General features: G+C 47.1%; 1 protein-coding gene across 1 annotated transcript; it reads right to left on the reverse strand.

Moving 5' to 3' along the window:
- Positions 1-12,327: 12,327 nt before the first annotated feature.
- Positions 12,328-23,362, reverse strand: LOC126183385 (fibrinogen-binding protein-like). The gene is made up of 2 exons (XM_049925330.1): positions 23,345-23,362; positions 12,328-13,038 (listed from the first exon to the last, which is right to left on the reverse strand). Exons 1-2 carry the CDS (start codon positions 23,360-23,362, stop codon positions 12,328-12,330), a joined length of 729 nt encoding a protein of 242 aa, XP_049781287.1.
- Positions 23,363-23,922: the final 560 nt, after the last annotated feature.

Raw genomic sequence — 23,922 nt, forward strand, 5'->3', positions numbered from 1 at the left:
CACCCAACGTGCTCTAGAAGGTGTAAGTCAACTACCCTGGCCAGCAAGATCTCCGGATCTGTCCCCCATTGAGCATGTTTGGGACTGGATGAAGCGTCGTCTCACGCGGTCTGCACGTCCAGCACGAACGCTGGTCCAACTGAGGCGCCAGGTGGAAATGGCATGGCAAGCCGTTCCACAGGACTACATCCAGCATCTCTACGATCGTCTCCATGGGAGAATAGCAGCCTGCATTGCTGCGAAAGGTGGATATACACTGTACTAGTGCCGACATTGTGCATGCTCTGTTGCCTGTGTCTATGTGCCTGTGGTTCTGTCAGTGTGATCATGTGATGTATCTGACCCCAGGAATGTGTCAATAAAGTTTCCCCTTCCTGGGACAATGAATTCACGGTGTTCTTATTTCAATTTCCAGGAGTGTAGCTTTTAGCGTGCACGGCCCTGAAACAGTCGTCGGAAGGGTCCACGTGGGAGGAGAGAGCGGTAAGGTCTGAGGGAAGTTTTCGTGGCATTCGCTTGATCATCTCTCGATTCTGAAAGGCACAATGGGTCAACACAAGGATATATCCATCATTCGGTCCCGTGTCCATCGGCACGATGACATCTACCAATAGGACAATGCAACGTATCACACAGCTCGCAATGTACGTGGGTGGTTCGAAGAGCACCAGGATGACTTTACTGTACTCCCCTGGACACCAAACCCGCCCGGTTTTAAACCCAATTGACAATCTGTGGGACCACCTCCATCGGACTGTTCCTGCCACGGATCCTCAGACGTGATATCTAGCGTTGCTGGTCACGGCACAAGAGTCGGTATGCTCCAAATCCCTGTCGGTACCTTTCAATTTGTCACAACGTGACTGCACCGTGTATTAATGTAACGAGGTCTTTTATAAAGGTTTTTGTTTGGAGCGTAGCCTTGGACAGACGTGTGACATGGACAATGAACAGTCCAAACAAGAAGAGTAGAAGCTTTTGAAATGATGTGAAGATCGGATGGGTAGCTCGGATCACCAATGGAAAGGTTTTGGATTTAATTGGGGTGAAAAGAAATTTATGATACAACGTGACTAATAGAAGGTACGAATTGATAGGACACATCCGGAGGCATCACGGAATTTTCAATTTGGTAATTTGGGCAAGCATGGAATTTAAAATTTGTAGAACGATACCAAGGCTTTATTCCGAAAGGCTAAGCATGTCAAATGGCTGTAGGTTGCTGTAATTATGCAAAGATGGAAGGGCTTTCACAGGCTAGTCTAGCGTGAGGAAGTGCATCAAATCGTTTTTCGGACTGAAAAAATAAATTCGTGCAACGAGTGAAATTCTGTAATCGTGGACACGCGTGCGGTTCTGCTGAGAACTTTGCAGTCTTTTAGGTCGTGAGGGCAGAATTTCTTCGTATAATTAAGGAGAACAATAACACAACAGAGAGAAATCTTTAACTCATGAATCATTCCACCAAATCTTCAAGTATACAAGAACATATCAGGAAGAAATCAAATCGTGTGTGAAACAGTATCCTATCAGAGCTAAAATGAGGGACAGTGTTCACGAGACCAGGAAAGGACCCACTGCCCGTAACATGACGGAACATTTCGCTCGGGTTATAGCCAGTGTCAGTCAGCACCCACCTTTTCATTTCCATTGGGAGATCGTTGAGGGGAGCACGCTTGTCTCAAAGATAGTTTACAACCTCTGTTTCTCTGTCGGAGCTGTATTCGAAATTTTATGCAGCACGGATCACGTTCACAAAGTCTCGACAAACATTTCAACATATCGTTACATCTCACCAGAACTTCTGACGAAATTCTCCGCGAGCTATGGAGCAGGATAGTTTCCCACTCAGGAGGAAATGAAATTCCTTTCATCGAATCTAGAAAGTATTGTGCGTGCTAAAACAGCTATCGCAATCGCTTCCTCATCGGCAGTATAGGAAAGACCTTGAAGTGATAAACGTCCAGGTTTCCTTGATCTCAGAAACTAAGCAGCTAATTTGTCGTATTCAGTCCGGGTTCATGAGATATTTGACTACTGAACACCTGACGCAGTCAAAGTTGGCAGTATGACAAGCTTATACAAGGTGTGGTATCGATAGTTGGTTGACACTACGAGAGTGGGGGAACTACACCGACCAGAGCTCCCTCTAGCCGACGCTGTGGAGCTCAACGAGCACCGCTCTACTTTCTGCCCAGTTGATCAAAAGCAGACAGCCTGGAAACATCGCTTCAACTTAGCTTGCTATTGAGACTGTGTATTTGCGCAGACCAGGACTTTGGCTGTACTCTACGTGCTCATCAGGCAAAAGTTATGTAGTGTGGTGTCACCGCCAGACACCACACTTGCTAGGTGGTAGCCTTTAAATCGGCCGCGGTCCGTTAGTATACGTCGGACCCGCGTGTCGCCACTATCAGTGATTGCAGACCGAGCGCCGCCACACGGCAGGTCTAGTGAGACTTCCTAGAACTCGCCCCAGTTGTACAGCCGACTTTGCTAGGGATGGTTCACTGACAAATTACGCTCTCATTAGCCGAGACGATAGTTAGCATAGCCTTCAGCTACGTCATTTGCTACGACCTAGCAAGGCGCCATTAGCAGTTACTATTGATGCTGTAAAACATGTACCGTCAAGAGCGATGTTCACCAATTATGGATTAAAGTTAAGTATTCCAGCAGCTACGTACTTTTTCTACTAGTCTCAATTCCTTTAACTGTTCCAGACCTCACGCCAGCCTGCGTGAGCTTAAACGCGTGCCTTTCGGCTTCCTCATAGGGGGTTGGCTGTCTTGCCAATCCACAACATGTAGTATGCTTGTATATGTTTATACACCATTAAAGGTGCTATAACTTTACTTGCAGTACCGAAGTGCTTTACCTCCCTAGCTTTTACTCGCTTCCTTCATTCGGCCTACATTTCAGATCAAAGGAAGAGACCCACGCTCCGCCTTCCAGGCGGGATAGAAAAGAAATGGCGACGAGCATGGGATAAAATTTTTTTACTTATCTATGTTTTTTTGCTCTGTACTGCTTTATTTTTTCGTGAATTTTCCGTGTGAATCAGTGTATGAGTGCTTCCACCCTTCGCTATAAGACTTTATTTCGTGTCAAAGATAGCTTCGCCACAGGAACAGGCTTCGCTGTCCGATCTTGTACGGTTTCAGGCTCAGCAAATGACGCAGCTGGTTGCTGGACTGGTCACACTACAAGCTGCAGCTACTACGGCCCCGGCAGTACCACGGCCGAAGCCCGTCGCGCTGCCATTTCATGCTTTCAATTCGGACGTCGAACGCTGGCCAGGCACACTCCGCTGCATACAACATACCAGGTACAGAGTGGCTTGCATCTTTCATTTCCAACGCGGATGTAGTGTTATACCGTGTGCCCAGAGACTAAAACTTAAGCAGAAGTGATTGATGCATTGAACATCCACTTCCGTGACAGTGTAAATGTAGTAGCTGCACGCTTCGAATTATTTCGTCTTCGGCGTGGTCCTACTCAGTCCAATAAATCTCGGTTAGTCGACCTACAGGGACTAATATCTGATTGTGACGTTAATCGCTCCTGTGGACGCTCATATGCGAATATCATGATTAGAGACACTATTGTGCAGAATGTGGCGGACCATCACATCCGCGAGCAAATCTTAAGAAGCCGGCCGGTGTGGCCGTGCGGTTCTAGGCGCTTCAGTCTGGAACCGCGTGACCGCTACGGTCGCAGGTTCGAATCCTGCCTCGGGCATGGATGTGTGTGATGTCCTTAGGTTAGCCCGCATCTCGTGGTCGTGCGGTAGCGTTCTCGCTTCCCACGCCCGGGTTCCCGGGTTCGATTCCCGGCGGGGTCAGGGATTTTCTCCGCCTCGTGATTGCTGGGTGTCGTGTGCTGTCCTTAGGTTAGTTAGGTTTGAGTAGTTCTAAGTTCTAGGGGACTGATGACTATAGATGTTAAGTCCCATAGTGCTCAGAGCCATTTGAACCATTTGTCCTTAGGTTAGTTAGGTTTAAGTAGTTCTAAGTTCTAGGGGACTGATGACCACAGATGTTTAGTCCCATAGTGCTCAGAGCCATTTGAACCTTAAGATTTAAAAACCCGTCTTTGCAGGAAGTAGTGGACTTGCTAGACAGATAAGATACATTAGATACGGCTACTTCCGCGTTTGACGTGACCGCAGGTATGTGTACTGTTAGCGCGGCACAACACGTGCCCAGACCCGGCACAGAGCGCCGCACCTCGCCACTCGCCCGCAAGTAAAGTTTCCAACCAGGCACTCACTAACAAACTGAAATCTTGTCCGAACTGTTTTCGTGCCCACCCACTGAACAGTTGGCCATCCCATCAAGCACAGTGTTCTTTTTGTAATAAGAAACGACATGTACAAGCTGTGTGTAGCAAGAGAAACTCTAATTCACAGCCTGTTTCCCGTTCGCGTGATGCGCGTGGGCATCACCACAATGGAAACCGCCGTGATCATGATTCACATCAGCCTATGGACGTTAATGCCATTTATTCGAAGTCTTCTGCTTCACGTGCTTCTACAGCTTGTCGTGTGAATAAACAAGATTCGCCAGACACTTCCTCTCGCATTCAGCACAATGCGAGGAAACTTATTGTGACTTTGAACATTTGTGGACGTTCTGGTCTAATGCAGCTGGACACTGGTGTGTCTGTTTCTTTACTGAACAGATGAACGTATGACTTGCTTGGTTCGCTCCCACTTCGTCGTTTGCATTCCACGTTGACTGCATTTACTGGACAGGAAATCTCAGTGCTCGGCGAGTGTAGTTTGCAAGCCACGTTTGGTGCAATGACACGTATAGTGCCTTTCCATGTGCTCCTCTCTAGTGATGCTACGAAAATTTTTGACATGGACGCATTTGAACTTCTTGGCCTCGCAATTCAAGACATCAACGCTAGTGACCATGCAGACAGTGTTGCTGCACTATGCGATGATTTTGCTGAACTCCTTTCTGATGGCCTTGGTTGTGCCACGAATTTTCTTGCGCATGTTGTAGTTGAAGACAATGCCATGCCTATTTTCCGGCACGCACGCCCGGTACCACACGCACTGCACTACACCGTAGCTGCTGAACTTAAGCATTTGCAAGACAGTGGTGTCATTGAAACTGTTTCTGCTTCGCACTGGGCTTTGCCTATAGTGTGTGTGAAGAAACCAAACGGTCGTCTCCGTATTTGTGCTGACGTAAAAGTCTACAGTAAATCCCCAGACAGTGGTAGCTACGTTTCCCTTACCGCGTCCTCAAGACATTTTTGATAAGCTTCGAGCGGGAAAATTCTTTTCCAAGATTGACTTGCGGGACGCATACTTTTAAATTCCGCTCGACGAACAGTCGCAGCGCTATTTTGCGATCAACACCCACCTTTTACTGCTCAAGTTCCGTCGCCTTCTGTTCGGTTGTGCTTCGGATCCTACTATTTTTCAGTCTTACTTTCAGCAGTTGTGTGCCACTGTCCCTGGTTGTTCCGACTATCTGGACGATATTGTCGTATCAGGTCGCACCCCTGACGAACATTTCCAGAATTTGTGTGCCCTATTTACTGTCCTTTTGCCGGCAGGACTCAAGCGTAACAGTAACAAGTGCAAAATTTTTCAAACTGAGATTCAGTATTTAGGACATACGTTTAACGGAGAGGGTATCCACCCCCAGCGTCACATCTCCGTGTGATTAGAGACTTGCTACCACCCAGGAGCTTGAATGAACTTCTATCTGTGTTGGGCAAAATTACATATTATGTTCGGTATATACCAAATGCGGCGCAGATTGCCGCGGCTCTGCATCGCCTTCGGTGTAAAAACCTTCCTTTTGTTTGGTCTTCGGAATGTGGCGCTGCTTTCCACAAGCTCAAATCTGCTTTGTCGAGTGATCGCTGTTTGATTCCTTCGATCCCTCCAAACCAGTTGTTTTGGCTGTCGATGCATCTTCTCACGGCATCTGAGCGGTTGTCTCGCACCGCATTAATTCTGTAGATCGCCCGATCGCTTTTGCGCCTAAGTTGCTCAATTCAGCCCAGCAAAACTATTCTCAAATCGAGAAAGAAGCTTTATCTATTGTATATGGAGTGGCCAAGTTTCACGATTTTTTGTACGGTCGCAAGTCCTATTTGGTCACCGACCATAAGCCTTTGAAGTCGTCTTGTCACCCATCAAAGCCAGTTCCAGCCCGTACTACACAAAAGTTGCAACGTTGGTCTTTGTTTTTGTCTAACTACAATTATGAAATTCTCTTTCGACCTACGGCCCAGCATGGCAATGCCGATGCTTTGTCTCGTCTACCTATTGGTCCTGATGACGACTTCGAGTCTTCTGAATTGTCAAGCATGTTTATTGATTCGCAAGATAAGGAATTACCTGATGGTTTTCAGGTGGATTTTCGCCGCATTGCTTTCGCGATAGCCGCCGATGCTTCTTTGCAGGTTGTTCCTGTCCTTAATCCTGGTAAGACCCCCCCCCCCCCTGTTTGTCGAAAGCTATCAGCCAATTAGTCTGACAAACGTTGTTTGCAAGTTACTTGAACGGATAGTAGCCTGTGGGCTCACCTGGGTCTTCGAATCTCGGGATCTATTGTCCTCTTACCAGTGTGCCTTCCGAGAGGGAAGGTCTCCGATCGATCATTTACTTCGCTTGTAATCTGCAGTTTGGCAGCGCCGCCATTTGGTTGCAGTATTTTTCGACTTTGCAAGGCCTGTGACATGGCTTGGCGCCATCATATCTTACTTACATTTCATGAGTGGGGTCTTCACGGCCCACTCCCGATTTTTATCCGTCAGTTCCTGTTCCATCGGTCGTTCAGTATTTGGGTTGGTACTGTTTTTAGTTCTCCATAGACCCAGGAGAATGGCATCCCACAGGGTTCCGTATTGAGAGTACTTCTTTTCCTCATTGCTATAGATGGACTGGTGGCCTCTGTTGGTCCATTGGTCATCCCTGATCTGTATGTGGATGATTTCTGCATTTGGATTAGTTCTTCGATGACCTCTGCAGAGTGGTACCTCCAGGGTGCTATACGGTGTTCCTCTGCATGGACCCTCTCACACGGATTTCAATTCTCTCCTTTAAAATCGCGGGTGCTCCACTTCTGTCGCTGTACTACGGTCCAACCCGATTCAGAGCTGTACCTCGATGCACAACGATTACCTGTGGTCCCACAGTTTCGTTTCCTGGGTCTGCTTTTCGACAACAGGCTCACTTACCTGTCTGATGTCAGACTTCCGAAGATAGGATGTTTCTGTAAAATCAATGTCCTTCACTTCCTTGCCCACACCTCAAGGGGTGCAGATCGTTCCACTCTTCTCCACCTTTATTGGGCTTTAGCGCTGTCTCGCTTTGACTATGGTTGTGAAGTTCATTGTTCGGCTGCTTCTTACACGCTGCACCTCCTAGATCCAGTGCACCATCTTGTTATCCGTTTGACCACCAGTGCCTTTCCCACTAGCGCTGTTGATAGTCTCCTGGTTGAAGTTGGGATCCCCCCCTTTCTATTCGGCGGTCCCAGCTTCTGGTTTCTTACGCAATCGCTGTCCATTCCTCTCCCACTCATCGTTCCTATTCTATCCTATTCCCAGACTAAGGATGTCACCCACATGATAACTGACCTCGGGCAGGTTTACCAGTTGGGCTCCGCCTTGCGTCACTTCACCATGATTTTCAGCTTCCTTCTTTGTCCTGTGTCCCATGTTCCCTCCCCAACACCTCCCCCCCACCCTTGGTTAGTTCCTTGGCCCCAGATTCGGATGGATCTCTACAGAGGTCCGAAAGATTCTGTTCCCCCGATGGTGTTTCGTTGTTTTTTCCACCGAATTTTATGAGAGTTTCGGGATGGTGTTTTTTACACTGATGGCTCTAAATCTGCTGATTGTGTGGAATATGCCTCCTGCCAACTGCATGTAGGGTGTTTACTGTGGAATTGATGGCAATTTCCCAGGCCCTTTTATTAAAAAGTCCAAACTCAACTGCATTTTGATATCTACAGACACAATGAGTGGCCTTCAGGCTATTGACTAGTGTTTTTCCCGCCATCCCTTGGTCTCGGCCATCCATGACCATCTCACTGATCTTCACCATGCTGCTTGTTCCATCGACTTCCTTTGGGTCCCTGGCCATGTGGGTAACCAATGAACTTGCTGATCGTTTGGCTGGGGGAGCAGACACTTACCCCCCTTCTCTGTCATCCCTTTTGCGGCGGATTCACGGCTTCATATCAAATCCCACTTCGCACAATCATGGGCCAACTTTTGGGATGCTACCTCCCTGTCAAATAAACTTAGTGCAATTAAGGTGACACCTGTCCTGTGGCATTCTTCCTTCTGCCTATCCCGAAAGGACTCGACCATCCTGTGTCGCCTCTGCATCAGCCATACCAGGCTGACCTGTGGTTTTCTTTTGCGTATTGAGCCACCCCCACTTTGTGGTTGTGGAGCCTTCCAGTCAATAGCCCTCATTTTGGTAGAATGCCCCCTTCTTTTGGCTCTGCGTACTAAGTACAGACTTCCCTGCACTTTACCCTTAATATTGGCAGACGATTCCCAGATGGTTGAACTGGTTCTCAGTTTCCTCCATGAAAGTGTTTTTTATTTTCATTTCTAAGGTTCTTAATCTCCCTCTGGAGTAGGGGCAGAGAGGTGAGGGTTGGGGTGTCTCCCACTGTAAGCTGTGTTTGGAGATTCCTGACTCCCCTTCCTGGCCAAGATCCTCTTTTCTCTCCCTTTTACTCTATTTTTATCGCTTTTTAGATCTGGATGATCTCCTTTTACAATACGCAATTTTACATTCTAGCGATTGAATGCTTTTGAATAGCAGATGGTCTTGCCTGTACTGCATCAGATGTGGAATATTTCCTGCCGCCGGCCGGGATGGCTGAGCGGTTCTAGGCGCTTCAGTCCGGAACCGCGCGACTGCTACGGTCGCAGGTTCGAATCCTGCCTCGGGCATGGATGTGTGTGATGTCCTTAGGTTAGTTAGGTTTAAGTAGTTCTAAGTTCTAGATGTTACGTCCCATAGCGCTCAGAGCCATTTGAAACATTTTTTTTATTTCCTGCCTCAAGCATAGCCTTGGGGTTGGCCCTATAAATTTTCGATACGGTGGCTTTTGAGACACCAAACACTTCGGAAACCTTGATGACGGAAGCATCCACCATACGAGCACCAACAATTTGCCCGTGTTCGACTTCACTTAGCTCCGACATAAAACACACACGACTACAGAGAACACTGGTCTGACCACGACTGACACTTGCAGCGTACTGTGGATATCGAGGTAGTGTCGGTCGTGGTCAGATAAAACGGAGCAACCGGCAGACTTGCCTAGGATCTGCATTTATGTTCATTCAAGTCTTTCTCATCTTGTTTCTATATTTTTGTCCAACCCCTGTAATTAGGGCACATGAGAAAAGTTCTTTCTTTGATAACTTTATATACTCCAGTGCACTCACAGTTACGTGCACCGCACCAGCAAACGTGGTAAATAGTGGGAAAGTCGAAACCTGAGGACGTGGTCAGATAACAGTTCTGAAAAACCACCAGTGTCCCCATGTTTTGCGCGATCATAATGCACTTTGACAATCATGATTCTTATCTACAATATTATAAAAACGTAGTTGTTAATTACATTGTTAGTGCCTTCTTTTCTAAAGCTCTGAAATGTAAAATAATTGTGGGTCAGTGACATATTTTACTGTAACAATGGTGTAAACTATTAATATTTGCTACATCCATTCGTGGAAAGAAATAGTTTCAATGTTAAAGCTCCCTGTTGCCAAGTGTCAGTATGTTTACCGTACCATGAAAAATGCTGCATGATGAACATACGTGACTCGTGCACCCAACTCTCACACGTTGGACTATATTTAATAGGTACTTACATCTGTCGGCGAGACTCATTTTTATATTATACATCCACGTTCACGTCTGTATCGTACAGAGGTTCTGGAACAAACAGTTCTCTATACTCCTCAACACGTGTGGCTAATATGTGTTACAGTATCGCGTGCTTTGAAGCATCTTGTTTTCGGGGTCCTTAAGTGTCGTAGAGAGATCGTCAAAATTTGCACTAAGATATTTCCCAGATTAAAATGTCGTCACTCATTCTGAATTAAGGAAAAGTAAAAACAATATCTGAAAGCCTGAAACAGACACACACTACTTTTTGGGCATATAATTTAAAACCAGTCTATCCTTCCTCTTCTTACAGTCTCTTATTTTTTTCGTTGCAATAGACGTGGGTTTGGTGAGAGGCTGCAAGAAGAGCAGAAAATCAAAAACGAATCCACAGTTAACGAACACTGAAAGGTTCTTCTTACCCTGAACATAATGCGCTCTATAGGTATTAAAAACAGGGAAGCATTTAAAATATCACTTTGCAGAAAAATTCCTGTCGAATAAAATGATTTAATAATACGTTACCAATAATACAGCTAAAATAATCCTAAAATATCTGAAGATGACTCTAGAAGACAAATGCTCGGAGCCGTTTCGGGATACTTTGCCTCGTTTTGTACCTCGCCTGGAAGGCGGCTCCTGCGTCTGCTCCTGTGATCTGAAATATCGGCCGAATGAAGGAAGCGAGTAGGAGCAGGTGAGGTAAGGCATTTCGGAACTGCAAGTAAAGTTATAGCACCTTTACTGGTGTATAATCGTATACAAACATATTGCGTAACTTTTGCCCGATGAGCACGTAGGGTGCAGCCAAAGTCCAGGTCTGCGCAAATACACAGTCTCAGTAGCATGCTAAGTTGAACCAATGTTTCCAGGCTGTCTGCTCTCGATCAATTGGGCAGGAAGTAGAGCGGCGCTCGTCGAGCTCCACAGCATCGGCTAGAGGGCGCTGTGGTCGGCGCAGTTCGTCCTCTCTCGTAGTGTCAACCTACGATCGTGCACCTACGCCGTGACAGTGTAGCTATGTATACCACACCCTGAAACGACGCACTGTCGTCGAGTACGGCTTCCGACGGCGCGTGGAGGGACCCAGGAGCGGCTCAGCTGAGGAGCCGGACAGCGGAACTGCCAACCGTGTCCCCGAATTGCTCGTAAGGGGGCGAGAAAAACGCCCCTTCGAAAACCTGCCCGGAACGCGCACCGCCACTGGGTATGCCCGGATGAGGAGGCGGAGCAACCACCTCCGTGGGCGGCGGCGGCGTGATGGCAGCCTCAGCGTACATCGGCTCCGGCACCGCGGAGGAACACGAAGGCGGCGGCCGTAGGTGGGGCCGTGGCGTCGGCGAGAGGCAGGGGCGGCGGGGCACGCAAACCGCGAAGCCTCCAATTCTGCCCGAAAAGAACCGGTGGCAGAAAACCGAGGACGCCACAAACGGATCTGGTTCCGGCGTGCAGTAAGCGGAGGATTTCCGACTGCAATGAACGAGGTACAACCACACGAGACTGATCATTGTCACTTCGTAACAAAATAACACCGTGGTGTACAGACAAGTTGTGACGTTGCGCAAAGTAACGTCGAACAAGGGGATCACTAATCTGCGTAGCAGACGGAGGCCAGTGAGGCCAAAAGGATGAGGCAATTACTCAACAAAACCAAAATGCAAAGGTAACATAGCCAGGAGGATAGTGGGGCGAAAATAAACAAGGACACCAGAGCAGAGGGCGGAGGGGAAGGAACAATAACAGGAAAGGAGGGGAAGGGAAAAGAGATGCAGTCCAGGAAAGTAGGAAGGCTGCAGTAGCTTGGGGCCGCATGCCCTCCTCGCACATACTCACGAAAGGACCATGAGCCCCCTGGGTTGGGTGATGGTTTGGGCAGCTGTATTGTGGTATCCCAAGGGCAACATCGTTACTCTGCCAGGTCGCATTACTACCAAGTATTATGTGACCATTTTGGGCGATCAGATCCATCCCATGGTAGAATGTTTATTCCTCAGCGGTAATGGTGTGCTCTAAGGTGGCAGTCCCCTGTTCACAGGGCTCTCATCGTCCAGGACCAGTTACGTGAGCACGAGGATGACTTCGTCCTTGCCACCAGTCCTCAGATCTCATCATTATGGGCCTTTGTGGTCTACTTTGGAGAGAAGGTTACATGACCACTATCTACTTCCAGCATCGTAAACTGAACTTGCCACTATTTTGCAGGAACAATGGTAAAGATTCCCTTCAAAACCGTAAAGGACCTGTATTTACCCATTCCGAGATCACCAGAAGCTGTTTTGAATGCCAACGGGTTTCCAACCCGGTATTAGGTGTGGTAAAGTGTTGTGTTTTTGCTGTTTCCATACTTTTGTTCAACCCTGTACCTCAGTATATTACAAGCATTACAACTAATGTATTATGACAAAAAGATGAGCTAAAAACTACAGGAGTACCATCTACTCCTCCTCCTCGTCCTCCTCGTCCTCCTCGTCCTCCTCGTCCTCCTCGTCCTCCTCGTCCTCCTCGTCCTCCTCGTCGTCCTCGTCGTCGTCCTCGTCGTCGTCCTCGTCGTCGTCCTCGTCGTCGTCCTCGTCGTCGTCCTCGTCGTCGTCCTCGTCGTCGTCCTCGTCGTCGTCCTCGTCGTCGTCCTCGTCGTCGTCCTCGTCGTCGTCCTCGTCGTCGTCCTCGTCGTCGTCCTCGTCGTCGTCCTCGTCCTCGTCGTCGTCCTCGTCGTCGTCCTCGTCGTCGTCCTCGTCGTCGTCCTCGTCGTCGTCCTCGTCGTCGTCCTCGTCGTCGTCCTCGTCGTCGTCCTCGTCGTCGTCCTCGTCGTCGTCCTCGTCGTCGTCCTCGTCGTCGTCCTCGTCGTCGTCCTCGTCGTCGTCCTCGTCGTCGTCCTCGTCGTCGTCCTCGTCGTCGTCCTCGTCGTCGTCCTCGTCGTCGTCCTCGTCGTCGTCCTCGTCGTCGTCCTCGTCGTCGTCCTCGTCGTCGTCCTCGTCGTCGTCCTCGTCGTCGTCCTCGTCGTCGTCCTCGTCGTCGTCCTCGTCGTCGTCCTCGTCGTCGTCCTCGTCGTCGTCCTCGTCGTCGTCCTCGTCGTCGTCCTCGTCGTCGTCCTCGTCGTCGTCCTCGTCGTCGTCCTCGTCGTCGTCCTCGTCGTCGTCCTCCTTTCCCTTTAGGATTCCAATTGAACGCACGTATTGTGATTTCACATTATGATTCTTCTAATGTCCATCTCAACTTCATTTGTAGTCTACATTAACCATGTACATCTACATAAATACTCCGCAATCCACCATACATGCATGACAGAGGGTATCCTGCACCACTGCTAGTCACTTCCTCTCCTGTTCGATTCGCATACACACCGAGGGAAAAACGACGGTGTATATCCCTTCGCATGAGCCCAAATTTATCGTATCTTATCTTCATGGTCCCTAAGCGAAATACACACATAAAAAAAAGTTTTGCATCACCCTGGTTCCCAGAACTCCTGAAGACAGACGTTGACTGTGGATATTGTATCATGACACAGTACCTATGACTGTTCAGAGATGTCATTAAACCCGCCCAAAGATGTAAACATCTATGCATGAGCAGTGCCTATTAGACGGAGGGGGTCCGACAGTCGATCAGTTCCAGTCATTCCACCAGGAAGGAGGTACATGACTCGTGTTGTCTGTAGTTCAACCATGCCTAGACGGTCAATACCACGGTTCGATCGCGTTCTCATTGTTACTTTGTGCCAGGAAGAGCTTTCAACAACGGAAGTGTCCAGGCGTCTCGGAGTGAATGTTGTTCGGACATTGAGGAGATGCAGAGAGACAGGAACTGTCGATGACATACCTCGCTCAGGCCGCCCAAGGGCTACTACTGCAATGGATGACCACTACCTACGGATTATGGCTTTGAGAAACCCTGTCAGCAACGACACCATGTTGAATAATGCTTTTCGCGCAGCCACAGGACGTCGTGTTACGGCTCAAACTGTACACAATAGGCTGTATGATGCGGAACTTCACTCCCGACCTCAATGGCGAAGTCCATCTTTGCAACAACGACACCATGCAGCGCGGTACAGATGGGCCCAACAACATGCCGAATGGACCGCTCAGGATTTGCATCACGTTCTCTTCACCGATGGGTGTCGCATATGCCTTCAACCACACAATCTTTGGAGACGTGTTTGGAGGCAACCAAGTCACACTGAACGCCTTAGACACACTGCCTAGCGAGTGCAGCAAGGTGGAGGTACCCTGCTGTTTTGGGGTACCATTATGTGGGGCCGACGTATGCAGCTGGTGGTCATGGAAGGCACCCTAACGGCTGTACGATACGTGAATGCCTGAATGCCACCCTCCGACCAATAGTGCAACCATATCGGCAGCATACTGGCGAGGTATTCGTCTTTATGGACGACAATTCGCTTCCCCATCGTGCTCATCTTGTGAATGACTTTCTTCAGGATATAGACATCGCTCGATTAGAGTGACCAGCATGTTCTCCAGACATGAATCCTATCGAACATGCCTGGGACAGATTGAAAAGGGCTGTTTATGGACAACGTGACCCACCTACCACTCTGAGGGATCTACGCCGAATCATTGTTGAAGAATGGGAAAATTTGGACCAACAGTGCCTTGATGATCTTGTGGGTAGTATGCCACGACGAATACAGGCATGTGTCAATGGAAGAGGACGTGCTGCTGGGTATTAGAGGTACTGATGTGTACAGCAATCTGGACCACCACCTCGGAAGGTCTCGCTGTATGGTGGTACAACATGCAATTTGTGGTTTTCATGAGTAATAAAAAGGGCGGAAATGATATTTATGTTGATGTCTATCCCAATTTTCTGTAGAGGTTCGGAACTCTCGGAACCGAGGTGATGCAAACTTTTTTTGATGTGTGTTTATATTGGCGGCTGTAGGATCGTTTTACAGTCAGCTTCAGATGTCGGTTCTATAAATTTACTCCATTAGCGTTCCTCTAAAAGAACGTCGCCTTCTTTCCAGAAATTGCCATTTGAGTTCCCGAAGCATCTCTTCCGTGTTTTTCGAACCTACCGGTAACAAATCTAGCAGCTCGTCTCTGAATTGATGCCTTCATTTAATCCGACCTGGTTCGGATCCCAAACACTCTAACAGTACTCAAGAATAAGTCGCACTAGCTGCTATATCTGATTCCTTGACAGATGAACCACACGTTCCTGTAACTCTCCCAATGAAACGAAGTCGACCATTCGCCTTCTGTGCCACAGTCCTCACGTGCTCGTTCCATTTCACATCGCTCGGAAGCGTTATGCACAGATATTTAAACGATTTGGCTGTGTCAAGCAGGACACTAGTAATATAGTATCCGAACATTACAGGTTCGATCTTCCTACTCGACCGCATTAACTTAAGTTTTCTACATTTAGGGCTAGTTGCCATTCATCACATAAAATATAAATTTTGTCTAAGTCATCCTGTACCATCCTACCATTCATCTTCGAGATTTTCCCGTACACCAATGCGTCATCATCGAACAAGAGCAGATTTCTGCCAACTCTCAGTCAGATCATTTATGTACATAGAAAACCATAGCGGACCTGTCACACTTCCCTGTGGCAATCCCAACGATACCGTAGTCTCCGCCGGCCGCGGTGGTCCCGCGGTTCTAGGCGCTCAGTCCGGAGCCGCGCAACTGCTACGGTCGCAGGTTCGAATCCTGCCTCGGGCATGGATGTGTGTGATGTCCTTAGGTTAGTTAGGTTTAAGTAGTTCTAAGTTCTAGGGGACTGATGACCACAGATGTTAAGTCCCATAGTGCTCAGAGCCATTTGAACCATTTTTGAACCCTAGTCTCCGATGAACACTCGACATTGAGGACAACATACTGTGTTCTTTTACTTAAGAAGTCTTCCAGCCACTCACATATGTGGGAACATATTCCGTATGCTAATACTTCTGTTAACAGTCTACGGCGGTGTACCGTGTCAAATTCTTTTCGGAAATCTAGGAATATTAAATTTGTCTGTTGCCCTTCATTCGCAGTTTGCAGTATATCATGTGAGAGAAGGGCAAGATGAGTTTCACAACAGCGATGCTTTCTAAAACCGTGCTGATTCTGGGATACAAGCTCTTCGGTCTCTAGGCAATGTATTATATTCGAACTCAGAGCATGTTCTAGGATTCTGCAACAAACCGATGTTAAGGATGCTAGTCTGTAATTTTTCGGGTCCTTTCTTTTACCCTTCTCATGTACAAGAGTCAGCGGTTCAGCGGGTTTTTTTTTTTTTTTTTTTTTTTTTTTTTTTTTTTTTGCAGTCGCTTGGGACTTTGCGCTAGGCCAGAGAGTCGTAAGGGACGAATGTCGTAGAGTACTCTTTGTAAAACCGAAATGGGATTTCATCTGTACCTGGTAACTTATTTGTTTTCAACCCTTTCAGTAGTGTCTCTACGCCAGGGATGCTTATTACAATGTCGTCCTTATGGGACTCTGTGCAATGGTCAAACGACAGTATGTTTGTACGATTCTCCTGCGTGAATCGTTTCTGAAACGCGGAATCTAAAACTTCAGCTTTCGTTTTGCTATCTACAGGGTGAAAAGTAGTTAAACCGACAAACTCTGGGAGGTTGTAGGGGACATCAAAGCAAATATTTTTCCCTAATGTCATTTTTTCCCATGAGGAGTATTTAAACCGGTAGAGGAAGATTTCTCTGGCCGCAAATTAATTAAACCAACAAACACTTTTCCATTTTTTATGACCAAGAGACAACACATTAACACAACCCAATTTCAATCACAGTAGATTTTCAAAAATGCCTCCATTGACACATAAACAAAGGTTACACCGTCGGATCATGTTCTGTCTGACACGGGCAAAAACACCAGGAGTATCCTGAATTGTTCCTGCTGCTGCAACCAGATCCTCTTCTGATGCAACAGGAGTTGCGTAAACAAGGTTGCGCATGTCTCCCTACACAAAAAAAAGTCCAGAGGTGACATATCTGGGGATCGAGCAGGCCATGGTACAGGACCAACTCTGCCAATCCACGTTTCTGGGAACCGTCGGTCCAGGAATCGACGCACACGACGACTGAAATGTGCCGGCGCCCCGTAATGTTGGAACAACATGCGTTGTCTTGTAGGGAGCGGCAGGGATTGCCAGCTATTCTGGCAATCCTCTGGCGAGAAAATTGTAATAGTGCCTGCCATTTAATGGCCTAGGTAGCAGATACGGCCCAATTAAACAATCCCCAACAACACCGACCCACACATTAACGAAGAATCGCACTTGATGGGCGCTAGTAACTGTGGAATGTGGGTTATCATCACTCCAAACATGCGAATTGTGCATGTTGAAAACTCCATCACGGCCGAACGTTGCTTGATCGGTAAACAACACAGAGCATGGATATGTAGGATGCATTTCACACTGTTCCAGGTACCACTGCGAAAACTGTTCTCTGGGTGGATAATCAACTGGTTCCAGATTGTGGACACGCTGTACATGAAATGGACGTAAAAATAGCTATCGAAGAACTGTTCTTACATTCGTCTGATTCGTCCCCATGTTACGTGCAATTGCACGAGTGCTGATTGAAGAATCTCGCTCCACATGCTGCAAGACAGCTTCCTCAAATTGCAGCGTTCTTACCGTGCGACGGCGTCCCTGTCCAGGTAATCTGCTAAGTGACCCGATCTCACGCAGACGTTGGTACACAGCAGCAAAGGTCGTATAATGCGGGATACGGCGATTAGGATATTGTTGTTGATAAACCCGCTGTGCAGCTCGTCCGTTGTGGTGCGATACGTAGTACGCACCAACCATATCAGCGTACTCACTCCAGGTGTATCGCTCCATTAGTAAACAGAGACAATGCACTACTACACTGGTGGACAGCAGTTGCCTACAACTGAAGAGCGTAATACGCCATCTAACAACTGAAGATCGTAATACGGCCGCTAACAACTGAAGAGAATAATGCGGCCTCCAAATTCAAAATGGTTCAAATGGCTCTGAGCACTATGGGACTCAATGTCTTAGGTAATAAGTCCCCTAGAACTTAGAACTACTTAAACCTAACTAACCTAAGGACATCACACACACCCATGCCCGAGGCAGGATTCGAACCTGCGACCGTAGCAGTCCCGCGGTTCCGGACTGCAGCGCCAAAACCGCTAGACCACCGCGGCCGGCAATGCGGCCTCCACCGGTTTAAATAATCCTCGTAGGAAAAAATGACATTAGGGGAAAATATTTGCTTTGATGTCCCCTACAACCTCCCAGAGTTTGTCGGTTTAAATACTTTTCACCCTGTAGAACAGCCACACCAGATTGGCTAACGAGTGACTGGATGAAGCCTTACACCCGCTTAGCGGTTTTACATAGGACCTTAATTTTGTCGGATTCTCTGCCGTATCTTTTACAAAGGTTTTACGGTGGTAGTTGTATGGTTCGCCCATAGATCTTGTCACATCTACATCTACATCTATACTCCGCGAGCCACCTTACGGTGTGTGGCGGAGGGTACTTATTGTACCACTATCTGATCCCCCCCTTCCCTGTTCCATTCACGAATTGTGCGTGGGAAGAACGACTGCTTGTAAGTCTCCGTATTTGCTCTAATTTCTCGGATCTTTTCGTTGTGATCATTACGCGAGATATATGTGGGCGGTAGTAATATGTTGCCCATCTCTTCCCGGAATGTGCTCTCTCGTAATTTCGATAATAAACCTCTCCGTATTGCGTAACGCCTTTCTTGAAGTGTCCGCCACTGGAGCTTGTTCAGCATCTCCGTAACGCTCTCGCGCTGACTAAATGTCCCCATGACGAATCGCGCTGCTTTTCGCTGGATCATGTCTATCTCTTCTATTAATCCAACCTGGTAAGGGTCCCATACTGATGAGCAATACTCAAGAATCGGACGAACAAGCGTTTTGTAAGCTACTTCTTTCGTCGATGAGTCACATTTTCTTAGAATTCTTCCTATGAATCTCAACCTGGCGCCTGCTTTTCCCACTATTTGTTTTATGTGATCATTCCACTTCAGATCGCTCCGGATAGTAACTCCTAAGTATTTTACGGTCGTTACCGCTTCCAATGATTTACCACCTATGGCATAATCGTACTGGAATGGATTTCTGCCCCTATGTATGCGCATTATATTACATTTATCTACGTTTAGGGAAAGCTGCCAGCTGTCGCACCATGCATTAATCCTCTGCAGGTCTTCCTGGAGTACGTACGAGTCTTCTGATGTTGCTACTTTCTTGTAGACAACCGTGTCATCTGCAAATAGCCTCACGGAGCTACCGATGTTGTCAACTAAGTCATTTATGTATATTGTAAACAATAAAGGTCCTATCACGCTTCCTTGCGGTACTCCCGAAATTACCTCTACATCTGCAGATTTTGAACCGTTAAGAATTACATGTTGTGTTCTTTCTTCAAGGAAATCCTGAATCCAATCACAAACCTGGTCCGATATTCCGTAAGCTCGTATTTTTTTCACTAAACGTAAGTGCGGAACCGTATCAAATGCCTTCCTGAAGTCCAGGAATACGGCATCAATCTGCTCGCCAGTGTCTACGGCACTGTGAATTTCTTGGGCAAATAGGGCGAGCTGAGTTTCACATGATCTCTGTTTGCGGAATCCATGTTGGTTATGATGAAGGAGATTTGTATTATCTAAGAACGTCATAACACGAGAACACAAAACATGTTCCATTATTCTACAACAGATTGACGTAAGTGAAATAGGCCTATAATTATTCGCATCTGATTTATGACCCTTCTTGAAAATGGGAACGACCTGCGCTTTCTTCCAGTCGCTAGGTACTTTACGTTCTTCCAGCGATCTACGATAAATTGCTGATAGAAAGGGGGCAAGTTCTTTAGCATAATCACTGTAGAATCCTAAGGGTATCTCGTCTGGTCCGGATGCTTTTCCGCTACTAAGTGATAGCAGTTGTTTTTCAATTCCGATATCGTTTATTTCAATATTTTCCATTTTGGCGTCCGTGCGACGGCTGAAGTCAGGGACCGTGTTAAGATTTTCCGCAGTGAAACAGTTTCGGAACACTGAATTCAGTATTTCTGCCTTTCTTCGGTCGTCCTCTGTTTCGGTGCCATTGTGGTCAACGAGTGACTGAATAGGGGATTTAGATCCGCTTACCGATTTTACATATGACCAAAACTTTTTAGGGTTCTTGTTTAGATTGTTTGCCAATGTTTTATGTTCGAATTCGTTGAATGCTTCTCTCATTGCTCTCTTTACGCTCTTTTTCGCTTCGTTCAGCTTTTCCTTATCAGCTATGATTCGACTACTCTTAAACCTATGATGAAGCTTTCTTTGTTTCCGTAGTACCTTTCGTACATGATTGTTATACCACGGTGGATCTTTCCCCTCGCTTTGGACCTTAGTCGGTACGAACTTATCTAAGACGTACTGGACGATGTTTCTGAATTTTTTCCATTTTTGTTCCACATCCTCTTCCTCAGAAATGAACGTTTGATGGTGGTCACTCAGATATTCTGCGATTTGTGCCCTATCACTCTTGTTAAGCAAATATATTTTCCTTCCTTTCTTGGCATTTCTTATTACACTTGTAGTCATTGATGCAACCACTGACTTATGATCACTGATACCCTCTTCTACATTCACGGAGTCGAAAAGTTCCGGTCTATTTGTTGCTATGAGGTCTAAAACGTTAGCTTCACGAGTTGGTTCTCTAACTATCTGCTCGAAGTAATTCTCGGACAAGGCAGTCAGGATGATGTCACAAGAGTCTCTGTCCCTGGCTCCAGTTCTGATTGTGTGACTGTCCCATTCTATACCTGGTAGATTGAAGTCTCCTCCTATTACAATAGTATGATCACGAAACTTCTTCACGACGTTCTGCAGGTTCTCTCTGAGGCGCTCAACTACTACGGTTGCTGATGCAGGTGGTCTATAGAAGCATCCGACTATCATATCTGACCCACCTTTGATACTTAGCTTAACCCAGATTATTTCACATTCGCATTCGCTAATAACTTCACTGGATATTATTGAATTCTTTACTGCTATAAATACTCCTCCACCATTGGCGTTTATCCTATCCTTGCGGTATATATTCCATTCTGTGTCTAGGATTTCGTTACTGTTCACTTCCGGTTTTAACCAACTTTCCGTTCCTAATACTATATGCGCACTATTTCCTTCAATAAGAGATACTAATTCAGGAACCTTGCCCTGGATACTCCTGCAGTTTACCAATATTACGTTAACTTTTCCTGTTTTTGATCTCTGAGGACGGACGTTCTTTATCAACGATGATATGTCCTCTCTGGTAAGCCGTCGGGTATTTTATCGTTTCGCCCAAGGGGGGTCCCTCTAACCTAAAAAACCCCCGTGTGCACGCCACACGTACTCTGCTACCCTAGTAGCTGCTTCCGGTGTGTAGTGCACGCCTGACCTGTCTAGGGGGGCCCTACAGTTCTCCACCCAATAACGGAGGTCGATGAATTTGCAACCATTATAGTCGCAGAGTCGTCTGAGCCTCTGGTTTAGACCCTCCACACGGCTCCAAACCAGAGGACCGCGATCGTCTCTGGGCACTATGCTGCAGATATTAAGCTCAGCTTGCACTCCGCGTGCGATGCTGGTTGTCTTCACCAAATCAGCCAGCCGCCGGAAGGAACCAAGGATGGCCTCAGAACCCAAGCGGCAGGCGTCATTCGTTCCGACATGTGCTACTATCTGCAGCCGGTCACACCCAGTGCGTTCAATAGCTGCCGGAAGGGCCTCCTCCACATTACGGACGAGACCCCCCGGCAGGCACACAGAGTGCACACTGGCATTCTTCCCCGACCTACCCGCTATTTTCCTGAGGGGCTCCATAACCCGCCTAACGTTGGAGCTCCCTATAACTAATAGGCCCGCCCTCTGTGACTGTCGGGACCTTGCCGGAGAATCGGCCACTGGCCCAACAGGCGAGGCATCCTGTGGTGGCTCGGAAACGATGTCATCACCACTAGGAAGCACCCCGTACCTGTTGGAAAGGGGTAAGGCAGCTGCCACGCGGCCAGATCCCACCTTCGCCTTTCGGCCAGGCACGCGCGAGCCCACCACTGTCCGTCATTCACCCTGGAGTGATGGCTGACCGGTAAGATGCTCACTGCCGGAAGACGCAGCGACATCAGGGGTTCCATGTGATTCCAAGGCCACCGAAGTAGGCATAGGTCTCACCACAGTTGCCCCAACGCCACTACGAGCCGACGCCTGCGCCTCGAGCTCGATGAGCCTAACAGACAAAGCCTCCACCTGCCCCCGAAGAGTGGCCAATTCTCCTTGCGTCCGCTCACAACAACCACAGTCCCTACACATGACTATGTTTACCCTACCCTATACGGTGACAAATTCCCAAGATAATCTTCTGATGAGCTACTCTGATAATCAAGAAACTCACTGAAATACGAGACGCGAAAACTACGCTAGGTTTTCCCAGAAAAACTATTTAAAAGCTAAGCGCAGCAAATAAGTACAAAAACGCTTTATACAAACAGTACTCGCTGCTGCTGGTGCTCTCGCTCTGGCTGTCACAAGACAACTGCTGATTCAAGTGACTAGTGGCTAACGGCCGCGAAACAAACAAAGACGGTTTTAGGGCGCTTTCTGTTCTAAACGATCAAGAAAACACTAAGAAATCTAACACGAAAACTACGTAAAGTTTTATCAAGAACTGTTAGTTACTATGCAGAGCAGATAAACACAAATAGAATCCCTTCCTTAGTGGAAGGTCGTAAACAAAATGCAAAATAAACGCTTTATACAAACAGTACTCGCTGCTGCTGGTGCTCTCGCTCTGGCTGTCACAAGACGCAGAAATCTCTACTAATCTCTGTATGTTGTCATTTGCGTCTTCTGTTTCGAACCGAGAGTGGGACAACGTTTGCTTCTTCATTTTCCCAATTTCGTCACTAAACCATGGTGGGTCTTTTCCGTCCTTGATCCACTTGCTAGGCACATACTTGTCCAGAGCGTGATTTACAATCTGTTTAAACTTTTCCCATAATTCTTCTATGTCTATCATACTGGAAATACATGATTGCAATCTAAGTGATATGCTAAACAGATTGTAAATCCAGCTCTGGACAAGTATGTGCCTAATAACTGGATTAAGGACAGAAAAACCCCAACGTGGTTTAGCAACGAAATTCGGAAAATGCTGAGGAAGCGAAAGTTCATAAGAGAACGTGCAAATGATGACGGGCAAAGGATAGTAGAGATTCGTCTGCTCTTAATTATCTGAAGGCTTCATTTGCTATGAGGTTCTATCGTTTCACGCCAACAGTGCAATGGCAACGCATGATAAAAGTTTTCCGTTTGATTGCTTAGCTTTCATTTTTTCGTAACCAGAGAAGAGTATGTACTGAAAACCACAACGGAAAATCAGTAGATTCGTTTACAGGTAAGCAACTATGGTTTCCACTTAGGTTTGCGAAGTTTACTCGCACATTGTTGACCATGTTCGACGTCAGCATTCTCGCCTCTAGCCACTGTGGAACTGCTAATAGGATAACACAGAATTTGGAGTGCTTTGATCTCCATGTGGTAGCTGACCAATGCATCTCATTCGCAAGTCCGTTAGCACGATTCACTCAGGGATCGTAAAATTGCAGTAAGATTAATCAGCGTCTGCGCTGTCGCTTATAAACAGTACTTCTCCAACGCCACGCTTTCAAGAAAGGAAAAATCACCCTGCGAATAGAAGAAATTGAGGAATGTTTAACTTTATTTGATGAGGGCATTATGGTGTGTGTGTATGTTTAGATCTTACGGGCGCACAACAGCGAGGAGAGGTCATCAGCGCCCTTACCCTTATCAAACAAACGAATGTGGAGGTACACTAAAATTGTTATACACTCATGCACGCGAAATGACCACAGATTCACTGTACCTCGCATGCCTTAAAATCAGTTAGTAGCTATACGAGCACATGAAATTAAAACAGAGAAAAAACAAAACACAGAAGAGCTAAAAGAAAAGCACAGGGAAATGTCACTGGCTGACCACTTACAAAAAACTT

The sequence above is a fragment of the Schistocerca cancellata genome, chromosome 4 (assembly GCF_023864275.1).
Source record: "Schistocerca cancellata isolate TAMUIC-IGC-003103 chromosome 4, iqSchCanc2.1, whole genome shotgun sequence".
In the NCBI taxonomy this organism is placed as follows: Eukaryota; Metazoa; Arthropoda; class Insecta; order Orthoptera; family Acrididae; genus Schistocerca; species Schistocerca cancellata.